Here is a 13,728-nt window from a genome sequence, read left to right as displayed (position 1 = left end):
GAGTCGGTTCCGACTCGATGGCACCTGACAACAACAACAAACATTTCTCCTCTAATAAAACATTGTTTTTTCTGTAAAATAGCAAGGATACTTCTGGAAATAAAAGTTTCAAGCTTGCTATTTGTGCTAAATGTTATGATGATTTGGAGAACATTTAAAATGCTTTTGTAATTTAAGGTGACTGTCCCCAAATCATCCATATTTTAAATGAGAAATATTACTGAGCGAAATTGAAAAATAAAATTTTTTCTTCCTTCAGTTTAAATGAATGAGACTTTTTGTTCCATCTTGTGTTGGTAATTTTTATAAAAATCTTAATGTAGAGGTTTATTATGAAACTGTAATATTTGTGGCCAAACTTTATTTCAACAAATTTTTCATTTAACAAATCACTACATTTAAAAAATTGGTACATTAATAAGGACAAAAAGCTGGTATCATGAATAGGGAAGGCATGGGTACATTTTTTTTCTTTACGTATACTTTGCTTATGAAATAAATACTTAGATTTCTATTTGCTTTGTAGATTTCAGAAGTGACAAATGTCTTACCTAGAAGACCAACAGTGCAGATTTTAAGTACTACAGTTTTACCATCCACCTACCAGATTCGGATCACTACTTGTAAGACTGAGCTTCAGCAACTCGTACAACAGAAGCGGGAGCAGTGCAATGCTGAGAGGATAGCTAAGCAGATGATGGAAAACGCTGAATGGGAGAGCAAACCACCACCACCTGGTAAACTAGCCATTGATTCGGCATTTCACTCCTGCCTAGGTGCCTGGGAAGTCTAGAATTGAGTAGAGGAAACTGACATTACCAGGCAAAGGAAAGATGGACAAAATTGTTATTAGGAAGTCCAGAGGAAGAAATATAAGTGATACATCTTGAGTCATTCTTTGTGGAATTTGGAACTCTTTCACTCTTGGGACAAGTTAGAGTGCCTTACATAGACCAGTCACTTAGCATTTTAGCCTGTCTGGGCTTCATTTTCTCCATTTATTGTGCCAGGCTTTACCTGTCTGCCTAGTATCATGCTACTTTCTCACTGGAAGTGAGAAAGCGAATAGAAAACTCTTTGTCATTACTTTCTGAAGGGTTTGGTAGACATGTTCTTTTTCTTTAAAAAAAAAAAAAATGTAGAAGAAGATGATGGATAATTTAAAAAGAAAGCAAAATCATTTATAATCCCATTACTCAACTGATTATATACAGAGATTTTGGTGAAGGACACTTGACAAGAGTTTTCAAATTAGAAATATTTCAGATGAAATTGTGACTGGATGACATTAACAGACTTTCCCAGTGTAATAGTGGCAGAGCCAGTATTTGATCTTTGGATTTGTGATGAATTTTTGTTTTATTTTGATGAGTTCTTCTATGTAGACTTCAATAACAAAGATTTAAATAGAAAACTATCTGGGAAGAAATATACAATTTGCTTATATATACAGAAAAGAAAGCTAAAATGTGAATGTTTATGGATTTAGGAAAATGCTGGTAAAGGTCAATGATGTAAAGATTTAGAGAACATTATTATGTGATGAAATTTGTTCCTGTAAATTTTCTTACCAAAATAAATATGTAGGAATGTTAGAGAGTTTCTATGATTTAAGTCAATATTGTTTACCAGTCCTGCTTTAGGAACTGAAAAAAATTGACTACATACTCTCTCTTTTATGTTAGAATCTGTTATTGAATGACATTTTATATATATATGTTGTTGTTGTTGTTAAGTGCCGTCGAGTCAGTTCCAACCCATAGCGACCCTGTACAGGGTTTCCGAGGGTGTAAATCTTTACGGGAGTAGAAAATCTCATCTTTCTCCCACGGAGCGGCTGGTAGTTTCGAACCGCTCACCTTAAGGTTCACATCCCGAGTCGTAACCACTACGCTACCAGAGCTCCTTATATATATATATGGAGTTATATATTTTACTCAGTAATCACACAGATGGTATTAAATTTTTTGGCTCAGGAAATGTGCAAAGGCTGTTGGATTCTGGAGTTTTTTTCTTTCCACACTTTAGTGGTTCTATGAAATTGGTTTTTCTCCAGAGGGAAATGTTCAGCCTAGCCTGGTAGATTATCTTGACTTTATGGCAAAGTGTTCTTGATCACTTTTAAATCCAGCATATCCTCCTTTAAAAATCATATTCAGGTTTTCTTTCCCCATATGGGAGCTAGAGATCTTGGGGGAAGCGTTTTATTTTTCATCCCTGAGTCAGCTAGGTTTGGCAGTTTGGCAATCGTCTTGGTTTTATTTTTGTATTTTAGTAAAAAGAAATCATCCTGAAATGACATTTTGATATCTCTTAATTAGGCACAGTGTTCATTTTGAATACAATATGATATTTTGCGTAGCATTAGATTAGGGTATTATTCAGTATTTTACTTCATAAAACTTAAAACATTCATTCATCAAATATTGAAGACCTGTATGTGCAGGGACCTCTGCTAGGTACTGTGAATATTTCAGAAGGGGTAAGACATAGTCTCTGGCTTCAGCATATTTATAGTTTATTAGAGAAAATAGTCATACACAGATAGAACCTACATAATAGATCCTTTAATAAAGGTATACATGTCATAAAGTGCTCTAGAGTCCATGGGCATCAGAGACTGTCGTTTATTTTTACTTGTTAGGTACCATAGAGTTGGTACCAACTCATAGTGATCCTGTGCACAACAGAATGAAACACTACTGGGTCTTGCGTCAGCCTCACAGTTGTTGCTACACTTGAGCCCGTTGCTGCTGCCACTTGCCAATCCGTCTCGTTAGGGGTCTTCCAATTTTTCTCTGACCCTCCACTTTACCAACTGTGATGTCCTTCTTCAGGGACTGATCCCTACTGATAATATGTTGAAACCGTGAGAGACAAAGTCTTGCCATCATGGCTTCTAAGAAGCACTCTGGCTGTACTTCTTCCAATACAGATTGGTTTGTTCTTTTGGCAGTCCATGGTACATTGAAGATTCTCCTCCAACAACATAACTCAAAGTGCATCAGTTCTTCTTCTACAGTCTTCCTTACTCACTGTCCAACTTTCACATGCATACAAGGTTATTGAAAATACTGTGGCTTGGGTCAGTTGCACCTTAGTCCTCAAACTGACACCTTTGCTCTTCAGCACTTTAAAGCAATCCTATGTAGCAGATTTGCCTAATGTAATACACCATTTGATTTCTTGACTACTGCTTCCATGAGTGTTGATGGTTGATCCAAGCAAAATGAAGTCTTTGACCTGCAATATTTTCCTAATTTATCTTGGTCCAGTGGTGAGGAATTTTTTATTTCTTTATATTGAGACATAGCCCATACCAAAGGCTGTGGTCTTTGATCTTCTTCAGTAAGTATTTTAAGTCCTTTTCACTTTCAGCAAGCAAGGTTATATCTTCTGCATATTTCACATTGTTAATGAGTCTTCCTCTAATCTTGATGCCACATTTCTTTTCATATAATCCATCTTCTTGGATTATGTGCTCAGCATACAAATTGAATATGCATAGTGAAGGAATACAACCCTGGCGCACATCTTTCCTAATTTTAAACCATTCAGTGTTCCCATGTTCTGTTTGAATAATTGCCTCTTGGTCTATGTGCAGGTTCCTTATGAGCACAATTAAAGTATTCCAGAATACACATTCTCCACAATGTTGCCCGTAGCTTGTTATGATTCACATGATTGAAAGCCTTTGTATAGTTATTAAAGCCCAGGTTTATTTTCTGGTTTTCTCTTGCTTTCAGCCAAGATCTTTCTAATGTCAGCACTGATATCTGTCATTTCATGCCCTCATCTGAATTCGGGTTGAACTTTCTGGCCGTTCCCTGTCAGTGTAGTGTTGCAGCCATTTAAAAATTATTTTTAGCAAAATTTAACTTGCATGCAATATTAATGAAATTCTCTGATGATTTCCATTGGGTCACCTCTCTTTAGAATGGGCACAAATATGGATCTCTTCCAGTCAGTTTGCCACATAGCTCTCCCAAATTTCTTGGCATAGGCAAGTGAATGCCTCCAGTGCTGCATCAGTTTGCTGAAAGATTTGATTATGTATTCCATCAGTTCCCAGAGCCTTGTTCTTTGCCAGTGCCTTCAGTGCAGCTTGGACTTCTTCCTTCAGTGTCTATCATTGGCTCTTGATCATATGTTATCCTTTGAAATGGGTGAACAGTGATCATTTCTTTTTAATACAGTGACTCTGTGTATTCCTTCCATCTTCTTTTGAGGCTTCTGCATCATTCAGTATTTTGCCCATAGAATCCTTCAGTATTGCAAATTGAGTCTCGAAATTTATTTCATTTCCCTTAGTTTGAGAATGAAGAGCATGTTCTTCCCTTTTGGTTTTCTAACTTCATGTCTTTGCACATTCCGTTATAATATTTAACTTTTGTCATATCAAGCTGCTCTTTTACCTCTATTTCTTCCATTTGCTTTATCATTTCTACCCTGGCAAACATGGTTCATAGTTTTTTCTTACATTCCCTTTGTACTTTTCCTTCTCTCTTGTCTTCTAAGCCACCTTTTGCTTTCTCTCTGTTTGATGTTCTTGATGTCATCCCATAATTCTTTTGGTATTCAGTCTTTAGTGTCTAATGCATTAAATATGTTCTTGAGATGATCTTTAAATTCAGGTGGAATATGTTCAGTGTCATATTTTGGCTGTCGTGGACTTGTTTTAATTTTCTTCAGCTTCAGCCTGAACTTGCTTATAAACAATTGATGTTCTCTTTCACAGTCTGTCTCTGGCCTTGCTGTGGCTGATGAAATGGAGTTTTTCCACTGTCTCTTTCCACAGATGTAGTCAGTTTGATTTCTGTGCATTTCATTTGGTGAGGTCCATGTGTATGGTCATCTTTTATGTTGTTTTAAAAAGGCATTTGCAGTGAAGAAATCATTGGTTTTGCAAAATTTTGTCATGTGATCTCCAGCATCGTTTCTATCACCACGGCCTTACTTTACAATTACTGGTCATTTCTCTTTGTTTCCAGCCTTTTCATTCCAATCGTCAGTAATTATCAATATATCTTGATTGCATATTTGATCAATTTCAGACAGAAGAAGTTGGTAGAATTTTTCAGTTTCATCATCATTGGCTTTGGTGGTTGGTGTGTAAATTTGAATAATAGTGTAGTAATTGGTATTCTTTGTAAGCATATAGATACTACTGTATCACAGACAGGGTTGTATTTCAAGACAGATCTTGAAATGTTCTTTTTGATGATGAATGCAGTGCTTTTCCTCTTCAGTTCGTCATTCCCAGCATAGTAAACCATGTGATTGTCAGATTCAGAATGACCAATACCAATCCAATTCAGCTCATTAATGCCTAGGATATTGATGTGTATGCATTCCATTTCATTCTTGACAACTTCCAGTTTTCCTAGATTCAGACTTATTACATTCTATGTTCCCCTTATTAATAGATGTTTACAGCTGTTTTTCTTCATTTTGCATGGTGCTACATTAGCAAATGAAGGACCTGAAGGTTTTATTCCATTTGCTTCATCACGGTCATCTCTACTTTGAGGAGGCAGCTCCTGCCCAGTCGCATTTTGAGGGTCTAATAGCTGACAGTTTTCTGGTGCTCTTCAACATGTTTCAATATTCAATATTCTGGTGTTATTTGACAGTTTTCCACTGTTATTCATAGGGTTTTCAATGACTAAATATTCAGAAGCAGTCTGTCTCTTTTTCTTCTTTGTCTGCCTTAGTCCGGAAGCTCAGCTGAAACCTGTCCGACATGGGTAAGCCTGGTGACATTTAAAATACTTGGGGCATAGCTTCCAGAATCATAGTACAGCAAAGTGACAGACATGAGAGACTGTCATTATATACCACTTATACTAACATGTATACCATTTATACCCAATAAATGTTTGTAAGTCGGGAAGTTTATTTAGGTGTTTACTATGGAGTAGGGACGTTGCTGACATTGTAGTCTCTCTTTGGATTAAGTAATATCCCTCACATTTTACTTTTGAGGAAACTGAAGCTTACAGAACTTAAGTGGCCTAAGGTCATACATGTAGGGTATTGTGGAACTTGCCTTTTGAGACTTTCAAGCTCAGGCTGCCTCCCTGAAGGGTAGTCATCACCTCATTCTGATGAGCCATTGGCAGGGTTTCCAAGGGGAGCTTGCAACTGCCATGCCTTCTCCTCAGACCTTGAAGAAGTGCCTGTAGTAGTCTTTCTGAAATTACTGAGCATAGTTCCCTGGTGTTTAAGATACACTCCTGTGCTTTTCCTTAGGATGGCGTCCTAAAGGGTTACTAGTTGCACATCTTCATGAACACAAATCTGCTGTGAATCGAATTAGAGTCTCTGATGAACACTCACTCTTTGCAACATGTTCAAATGATGGCACAGTGAAAATTTGGAACAGTCAGAAGATGGAAGGGAAGACCACCACTACCAGGTAACATGCTCAATAGAGGACCGATTCATTCATTCATTCAATCAAATATTTACCAAGTACTTAACTCAGCGGCAGACATTGTGTTAGTTTTCAGGGATACAGTAATGATGAATGGACAACAATCTCTCTTCTATGGAGCTTAAATTCTGGTGGAAGATCCCAGACATTAAGCAGTGTAAATAAGCAAAACATACAGTGCGCTAGACGGTGAAAAAGTTATGGGTCAAAATAAAGTGGAAAGAGAATAGGGTAGAATTTGAAAAGAATTGGCCAGAAGACTTGAAAAAGCTGAGTGAAAGAACAATATGGGTATATGGGACCAGTCAGAGGAAACGAATCACAAAGACTCTGAGGTGGAAGCATATTTGAGGAAAACAGAGAGGTCTGAATGGCTGGAACAGTGTGCCCAAGAGGAAGGAAGAGGTATGAGGGGCCAGATTATCTGGGACCTTGTAGATCATTGTAAAGGACTTTGGCTTTTACTCTGAGTGGTATAAGGATCCTTTGGAGGATCCTGAGTGGAGGAGAGACATGAGCAGTTAGATTTCAACAGAACTATTCTGATTGTGTTAGCAATAGACTGAAGTAGGGTAAGGGCACAAGCAGCTGGAAAGCTTTTACATTAATTCCAACAACCTAATGTCTGCCTGCTTAGCTGCCTAGCCTCTAGCCCCCTGTCTCCTTCCCCTCCTTCCTTCCTGGTAGCACCACCATGTCATATTTATTCTGTGCCTAATTGGTCTGATAAGAAAAGTACCAGACATCAAAAATTTAATCTTACCTACATAAAAAAAAGATGTAGGGCATCTGTTTTTCTCTTTTATCAGTTCATTGACCTGTTGTTGGTAAGTGCCGTTGAGTTGGTTCTGACTCATAGTGACACTGTATAGGGTTCCCGAGGAACAGCTGGTAGGTTTGAACTGCCATCCAGAGCTGATCCTACAGCGTCACACTGGGAGTCCATAGTTAACCCCCAGAATTTCAAGAAACAGATTGATGCCTAAAATTGTTTAAAAGTTTTATAACTTTCTTAGAAACTTGTTGGATTTTGTGCAGTTTTAATTTTTTTTTTATACCATGCTTAGTTACTTTTTTGGTGTTCATTCTCTCTTGGCAATGCATTGTTCAGAACATAAATCAAAAACCAATAAAAGGAAATTGACTCCAGCTTCTTGTCAACATTTTATTGTGAAATTTTCACATCTACAAGTGAGCAGAAAGATTATTCCCAGTGAATATTCATATACTTGCCATGTTTGGAATGAATGATTTTGTGGCATTTGCTATATCATATAGTTATTCATCTATCCATAATCCTCCTATCAGTGTACTTTATTGATTTATTTTTTATGCATTTCAAAGTAGGTTGTAGACATCTATACACTTTTAAGTATTTGTTTATAGTTTTTTTTTTTTTTTTCCTTTTGACCTAACATTGATATGCTGAGTTCGTAGATCTGAAATGAACATCCCATGAGTCCCAGTAAGTATTCTGTAACTATGTGAAGATATAGAACATGTCCATTATGCCAGGATGTCACCACATGTCGCTTCCCACCTAGACCCTAACCCCACCCCACCCCACCCCACCACCTGGCCTGTTGATTTCTTCCTTGCCATTGACTAGCATTTTGATTAGCATTTAAACAACTCATCTGGTTATTATTTTTCAGGTGGTTCTTCATTATGCATTATCATCATCCATTGCATACATTATCCTTTTTATTAGGATATATTTCATCATTAACATGAATAAACTCTGTCAGCACTTTGTAATTCCCCCTGTCCACCCTCACTGGTTAATTCCCATGTGATTTTTTTTAATAGAGCCATGCTTCATGTGTCTGTATCTCATTGTCACATTTCAGACAGTGCTAGCCCAGAAACTGTTTTAAATTCACTGGCTTTATAATCTTCGGGAAGTTTGGATTCAAAGCTTGGCCCTCCTCTGGAGGCAGCTGGCCTTTTGCTTTGCTGTTACGTTCACGCTCTTGTTGCTGGAATGCAGAGGGCCTTGGACCGGAGGTACTCTATCCTAAGTCCAGAGTGAGGAGGAGGGAAATGGGTTACCCTCATCACATGCCCTCATGGGCTGATGAAGGAGACCACTCTTGTTGCCAGCTGGTGGCAAGGAAGGAGCATTATCCTGATGTTTATTCCTAGGAAATGTTACTCTTTTACATCTGATGACTGATGTTTTCCTCCTTTGTTTTCTGTTGGCTGACCAGTCAGGTCCCAGTTCTGACTTTCTCGTTGAATTGTGAGTGGTGATTTAGGCCACCTGGTTCTTGGTTATGCCATTTTCATCTTTCCTCTTTCAGTCAGACTGTCAGTTTGTTCCTGGAGGATTAGTTCTTTGTTTCTTTTTTTTTTTTTTATAAAAGATTTGCACAGATTTGGGAATTATTCTGTGCAATATCATATAATTTATTTTCCATGTCTGCTTCTTGTGCTAGCCTATTTTTGGCTCATTTAACTTCCCAATCCTGGGAGACATTTATCACTTGGAATTTGTTGTCTGTGAGTGATGGTTAAACATCTAAGTGGTGCTGTGTCAAAGTGAGCAGTTGGAACTAAATGAGGAATGTGCAGCAAAGTTTTCAGTATTATAGTTGCATAGTTTGAAATCATTTGCAGTGTTGAAAGTTGAGTGGTATGGCTACTCTGAAAGAAAGGGAGTAAAAAGGACGACAAATTTAAGGTCTAATTCTTCGGAAATTGAAGTTGGTGGCCAGGAAGAGAGGGGCCAGAAAAGGAGAAAGAAAATACTAGCTAAGTCACATCTTGGACTACAAAAGAAGAGTGAGTTTTAAGACATGGTCCCAGATGCAACTCTCAAATGCAACAAGAAGCCAAGCAGCACAAGAGCCTATTAAGGCCACTGGGGCATTTTTAATACGGTGCCCTCCGGTGGAATGGTGGGATAATGCACTGGCCCGCAAGGGCAGTTTGAATTGCAAGGTCGGTGGTTTAGAGTCCTTAGAAACTCCTATACAGAAATGACTCAAAGGCATTTGACAACAACAGCAATATATTCTAAAGAAATAACTAAGAATAAGCTCAGATATTTAGTTTTAAGGCTGTTCAGTTTTGCTTGCTTTGTAGTAAAATCCAAATGTAACCTAAAACTGCAGTGTGGGATGAATTGGTTAAAAGAGTGATGGAACAACTATAAAAACCTTGAAATCAGTTTTTTTGATATGAAAGATAATACTTATATATATATATATATATATAATTTTTTTCCCTTTCATGTAGTAATATTTTATTGTGTTTTCAGTGAAAGTTTACACAGCATTTAGGTTCCCATTCAACAGATTCTACACAAATTGTTCGGTGACATTGGTTATATACTACACAACACATAGAAATTCTCATTTCTGTTCTAGTTGTTTCATTTTCATTAATCTAGTTTCCCTGTCCCTTTACATTTTCAACTTTGTTTTACAGTAATTTTTGATCATTTGGTCTCATACTGTTGATGTTGTTAAGTCCTTATAGTCGGTTCCAACCCCTAGTGACCCTGTATAGTGTTTCCGAGAAGCAGCTGGTGAACTTGAACCACCGACCTGAGGTTCAAACTGACTTTGCGTTCCAGCTCATTAACCCACAGTGCCACACCAGAACTCCTTGGTCTCATATAGTTGAGTATTGGTATATATATATTTTTTAAAGTATGTTTAGAAAAGCATCTAGCATCCTGTTTGTGGAATGGCAGTGTGAGGCTCTCTGAAGGTGTGCTCCTCCATAAAGCAATGAGAACACTGACACAGTCTGTCCAAATCAGCTGGTTCAGAACATGGGAAATGAACTCAAGGGCTACAGTAGTCTCCACTGTTTATTCAAGAAAAACAACTAAATCACTGTAAGGACATGGAATCATGTAGTGTTTAACCTGCCCAAATCCCATCCTGGAGTTCCTGGGGTAGTGTTAACTTGCTCACTGGTAACTGGAAGGTTAGAGGTTCGAATCTACCTAGAGGTACCTCAGAAGAAAGTCCAGGTGATCTACTATGGGAAAGTCAACCATTGAAAATACCGTGGATAAACACAGTTCTACTCTGACATGGAGTCCTTGTGTGGTGCAGCAGGTTAATGTGCTAGACTGCAAGGTCAGTTTGAATGGCATGGTCAGTGGTTGAAGCTCACCAGCTGCTCCTTGGACACCCTATACAGAGTTGCTATGAGTTGGAACCGACTTGATGGCACTTACCAACACTGTGACACACATGAGGTTGTCCGTGAGTTGGAATTTACTTAGCAGACTGCAAAGTCGTTTGAACTGCAAAGTCAGTGGTTCAAGCTCACCAGCTGCTCCTTAGAAACCCCTATACAGGGTCGCTATGGGTCGGAATTGACTCGACAGCATTTCACAACAACAACAATGCTTTTTTCAACCCATTCACTTTCCACCAACTCTTGGATAGCCTTAAAAACTAACATCCCCATAACTTTGTTGTTAATTACCATGGAGTCGGTTCCGACTCATAGTGACCCTGCACAGGGTTTCTGAGGCTGTAAATCTTTACAAGAGCAGAAAGCCTCATCTTTCTCCTGTGGAACAGCTGGTAGTTTTGAACTGCTGACCTTGAGTTTAGTAGCCCAGTTCGTAACCACTACACTATCAGAGCTCCAGAGCTCCTTTGTTAACTTTGTTAGCTGTGAAAATTGGTGAGCTAGTTGTATGGCATTTATGATAAGCATTGGACTGCTAACCACAAGGTCAGTGGTGCAAACCCACCAGACCCTCCTCAGAAGCCCTTTACAGGGTCGCTGTGAGTTGGTACTGACTCAGTGACACTTAACAACAACAACAACAGAGTAGTCTCTAGGGAGCCCTAATGGTACAGAGATTAAAGTACTCAACTGCTAATTTAAAGGCCAGTGGTGTGAGTCTACCAGCTGCTCTGAGGGAGAAAAATGTGGCAGTCTACCTTAGTAAAGATTACAGTCTTGGAATCCCTATGGGACAATTCTTCTACTCTTCGATAGGGTTGCTGTGAGTTGGAATGCCTTAAGGGCAATGGCTTCTGTGTTTTGGAGTAGGCACTAGAGGGATTGTATGGCTTTGGAACTCCCCAGAAGCCTCAGAGAAGTGTCATTAAGTTGGCCTCTCTGGCAGCTCCCCCCAAAACTCCATTCCTAGAGAGTACTGTTCTTTGATCTGACTCCTGGCTTGCTGTGTGAGGAAAGGCCCACCCCCAGGGCATTTGCCAAAAATAATAGCAGTTTTTTTAAAGTTGCAGCTGCCCAAGGAGACATTACCAGTTGGAGCTAATAAATAACCCAAAGTGGCAACTACACTATATATACATCAGTTAATATAATGCTAACAAATGTCGTATGTCCATGTAATAGAATAGTACTCTACATAAAAAGCAAAGAAGTACTGATCCATGTTAGAATGTAGATAAACTTTGAACACATTATGCTACTTGAAAAAGGCTAGATCTGAAGGCCACAAAATATACGATTCTAATTTTATTCAATGTCCATAGGCAAATCCATAGAAAATTAAAATAGATTAGCTTTTTCCAGGAAGAGGGAGTAGGGTGATGGATATTTGAGCTGGGTTTCTTTTGGGTCTGACGGAAGTGTTCTGGATTAGGCAGTGATGATCTATGCCATGAAATACAGTGAAACCTCTGAGGGCCGGAATTCGATGGGACTGCTTTGTTTTTCTGTGAGTCTTACAAGTTTTCAGCCTTTGACAGGCTGCAGTTTTACCACTTTCCTGTCATTCTCTAATTAAGAGTGGTAAACACCCAGTGAGCTTTCCTTCTCTGACAGGTGTTTGCCTTACGCAGGTTCTGGCTTTCACAGGTTTTACTGTATGTTACAAATCAGTGAATTATACATTTTATGGTATGTGAATTGTATATCAATATAGCTGTTGTTGTTGTTTTTTTTAAAGACGGAGAGTGAGGATTAATATTTTAAAAGCATATGAAGTATTCCATATTTATTTAAAAGAACAAGTGTGTTTGTTTATAATATATATAGATAACCCTTTGGAAGAATATATAATAAAATGTTCAGAGTGATTTTACTTTTCTGTATTATCTTCTATAGTTTAATAGTGTTTGTACATTTAATTGGTATTCTCTGGTATAAGAAAATTAAATAATGACGGAAGACACATTAATAAAGGTGGTGTTGGGGGTCTGTGCCCTTTAGGAGTGTGGGCCCTTGGAGTGGTTAGGATACATCTGTGTAGAAGTGAATAGTGGAGGAAGGCATTCTGTGTAAGTTGTACATTCAAGAAGGTTGGCAGTGAATTTACACAAGAACAAGTGAAAATGAGAGCTCAAGAGGTCAGCGTGTATGTGGGAGAGACTCAATATTATCATAAAAACTGGCATTTATGAATGTTTTTGATTTATGTATTACCTTCATTATGACTCAGATAAGTAAGGCAGTTCTTGTTTTGTGGACGAGTAAGCTAACATACAGCAGGTTAAGTGGCTTGACCAAGATCAGACAGTCAGTATTAGAACTCACCTTTGGTTTCAAAGCCAGTACTTTTCCTGCTGTGCCAGACAACTGTTTTAGGATGCTTGAAATAAACGAAGGGTATACTACTGAGGATTGAAAGTGTTACTACAGTGGGAATAAATCTGGATTGGAGGGAGCACATCGGGGAGCTCCAGGTAGAAAGAAGGATGCCTTTCTGTGACAATTGTGCTGTGTTAAGATGGTCATTTGTAGATATCAAAAGAACAGGTGATCTTGTAGCAGTGTTTTTGAAGGGAATTCTAATTTTTGTTATGAAACTAGGGAAATAAGATGGACTTAAAATATTGATTTTGTTTGTTAATTGTCTTGTGGGTGTTTATTGGATATTAACAATAATGATGCGTATGTGGCTTTTCTTAATCTTCTTTCATTTCAGATCTATTCTTACATATAGCCGAATTGGAGGACGTGTCAAGACGCTTACATTCTGCCAGGGTTCCCATTACTTGGCCATAGCATCGGATAATGGTGCTGTCCAGCTTCTTGGGATTGAGGCTTCTAAACTGCCCAAGTCTCCTAAAATTCATCCTCTACAAAACAGGTATTTATCTTTGGACTTCTTAAAACTGTGCATGTAGTGTTCTGTGTTAAATTAACCTCCTCCCACGTAATCTGGATTAGTGGAGGATCACTTATATTGTACTTTTTTTTTTTTTTAAAGAAGTTTTTATTATGAATTGAGTTAAAGTTTACAGGATAGATTATCAGTTTTACATTCCATAAATCATATTTTGCTTCATTGCAATGATTACACTCCCCTCCATGTACCATCAGTCAACAGTATTTACCTCTAT

At 38.2% G+C, this 13,728-nt stretch overlaps 1 protein-coding gene across 1 annotated transcript in view; it reads left to right on the top strand.

The window, feature by feature from the left end:
- The window catches only part of PIK3R4 (phosphoinositide-3-kinase, regulatory subunit 4), an 89,117-nt gene that overhangs the window by 57,165 nt on the left and 18,224 nt on the right, over window positions 1–13,728 (top strand). The window contains exons 11-13 of the mRNA XM_006846635.1: window positions 527–737; window positions 6,253–6,418; window positions 13,311–13,475. Of these exons, the coding sequence (XP_006846698.1) occupies window positions 527–737; window positions 6,253–6,418; window positions 13,311–13,475 (542 nt within the window). The remainder of the gene's footprint in view (window positions 1–526; window positions 738–6,252; window positions 6,419–13,310; window positions 13,476–13,728) is intronic.

The sequence above is a fragment of the Chrysochloris asiatica genome, unplaced genomic scaffold, assembly GCF_000296735.1.
Source record: "Chrysochloris asiatica unplaced genomic scaffold, ChrAsi1.0 scaffold00028, whole genome shotgun sequence".
Classification (NCBI taxonomy): domain Eukaryota; kingdom Metazoa; phylum Chordata; class Mammalia; order Afrosoricida; family Chrysochloridae; genus Chrysochloris; species Chrysochloris asiatica.
Note: the sequence above shows the minus strand (reverse complement) of the source record. Positions and strands in the feature narration are given on the sequence as shown.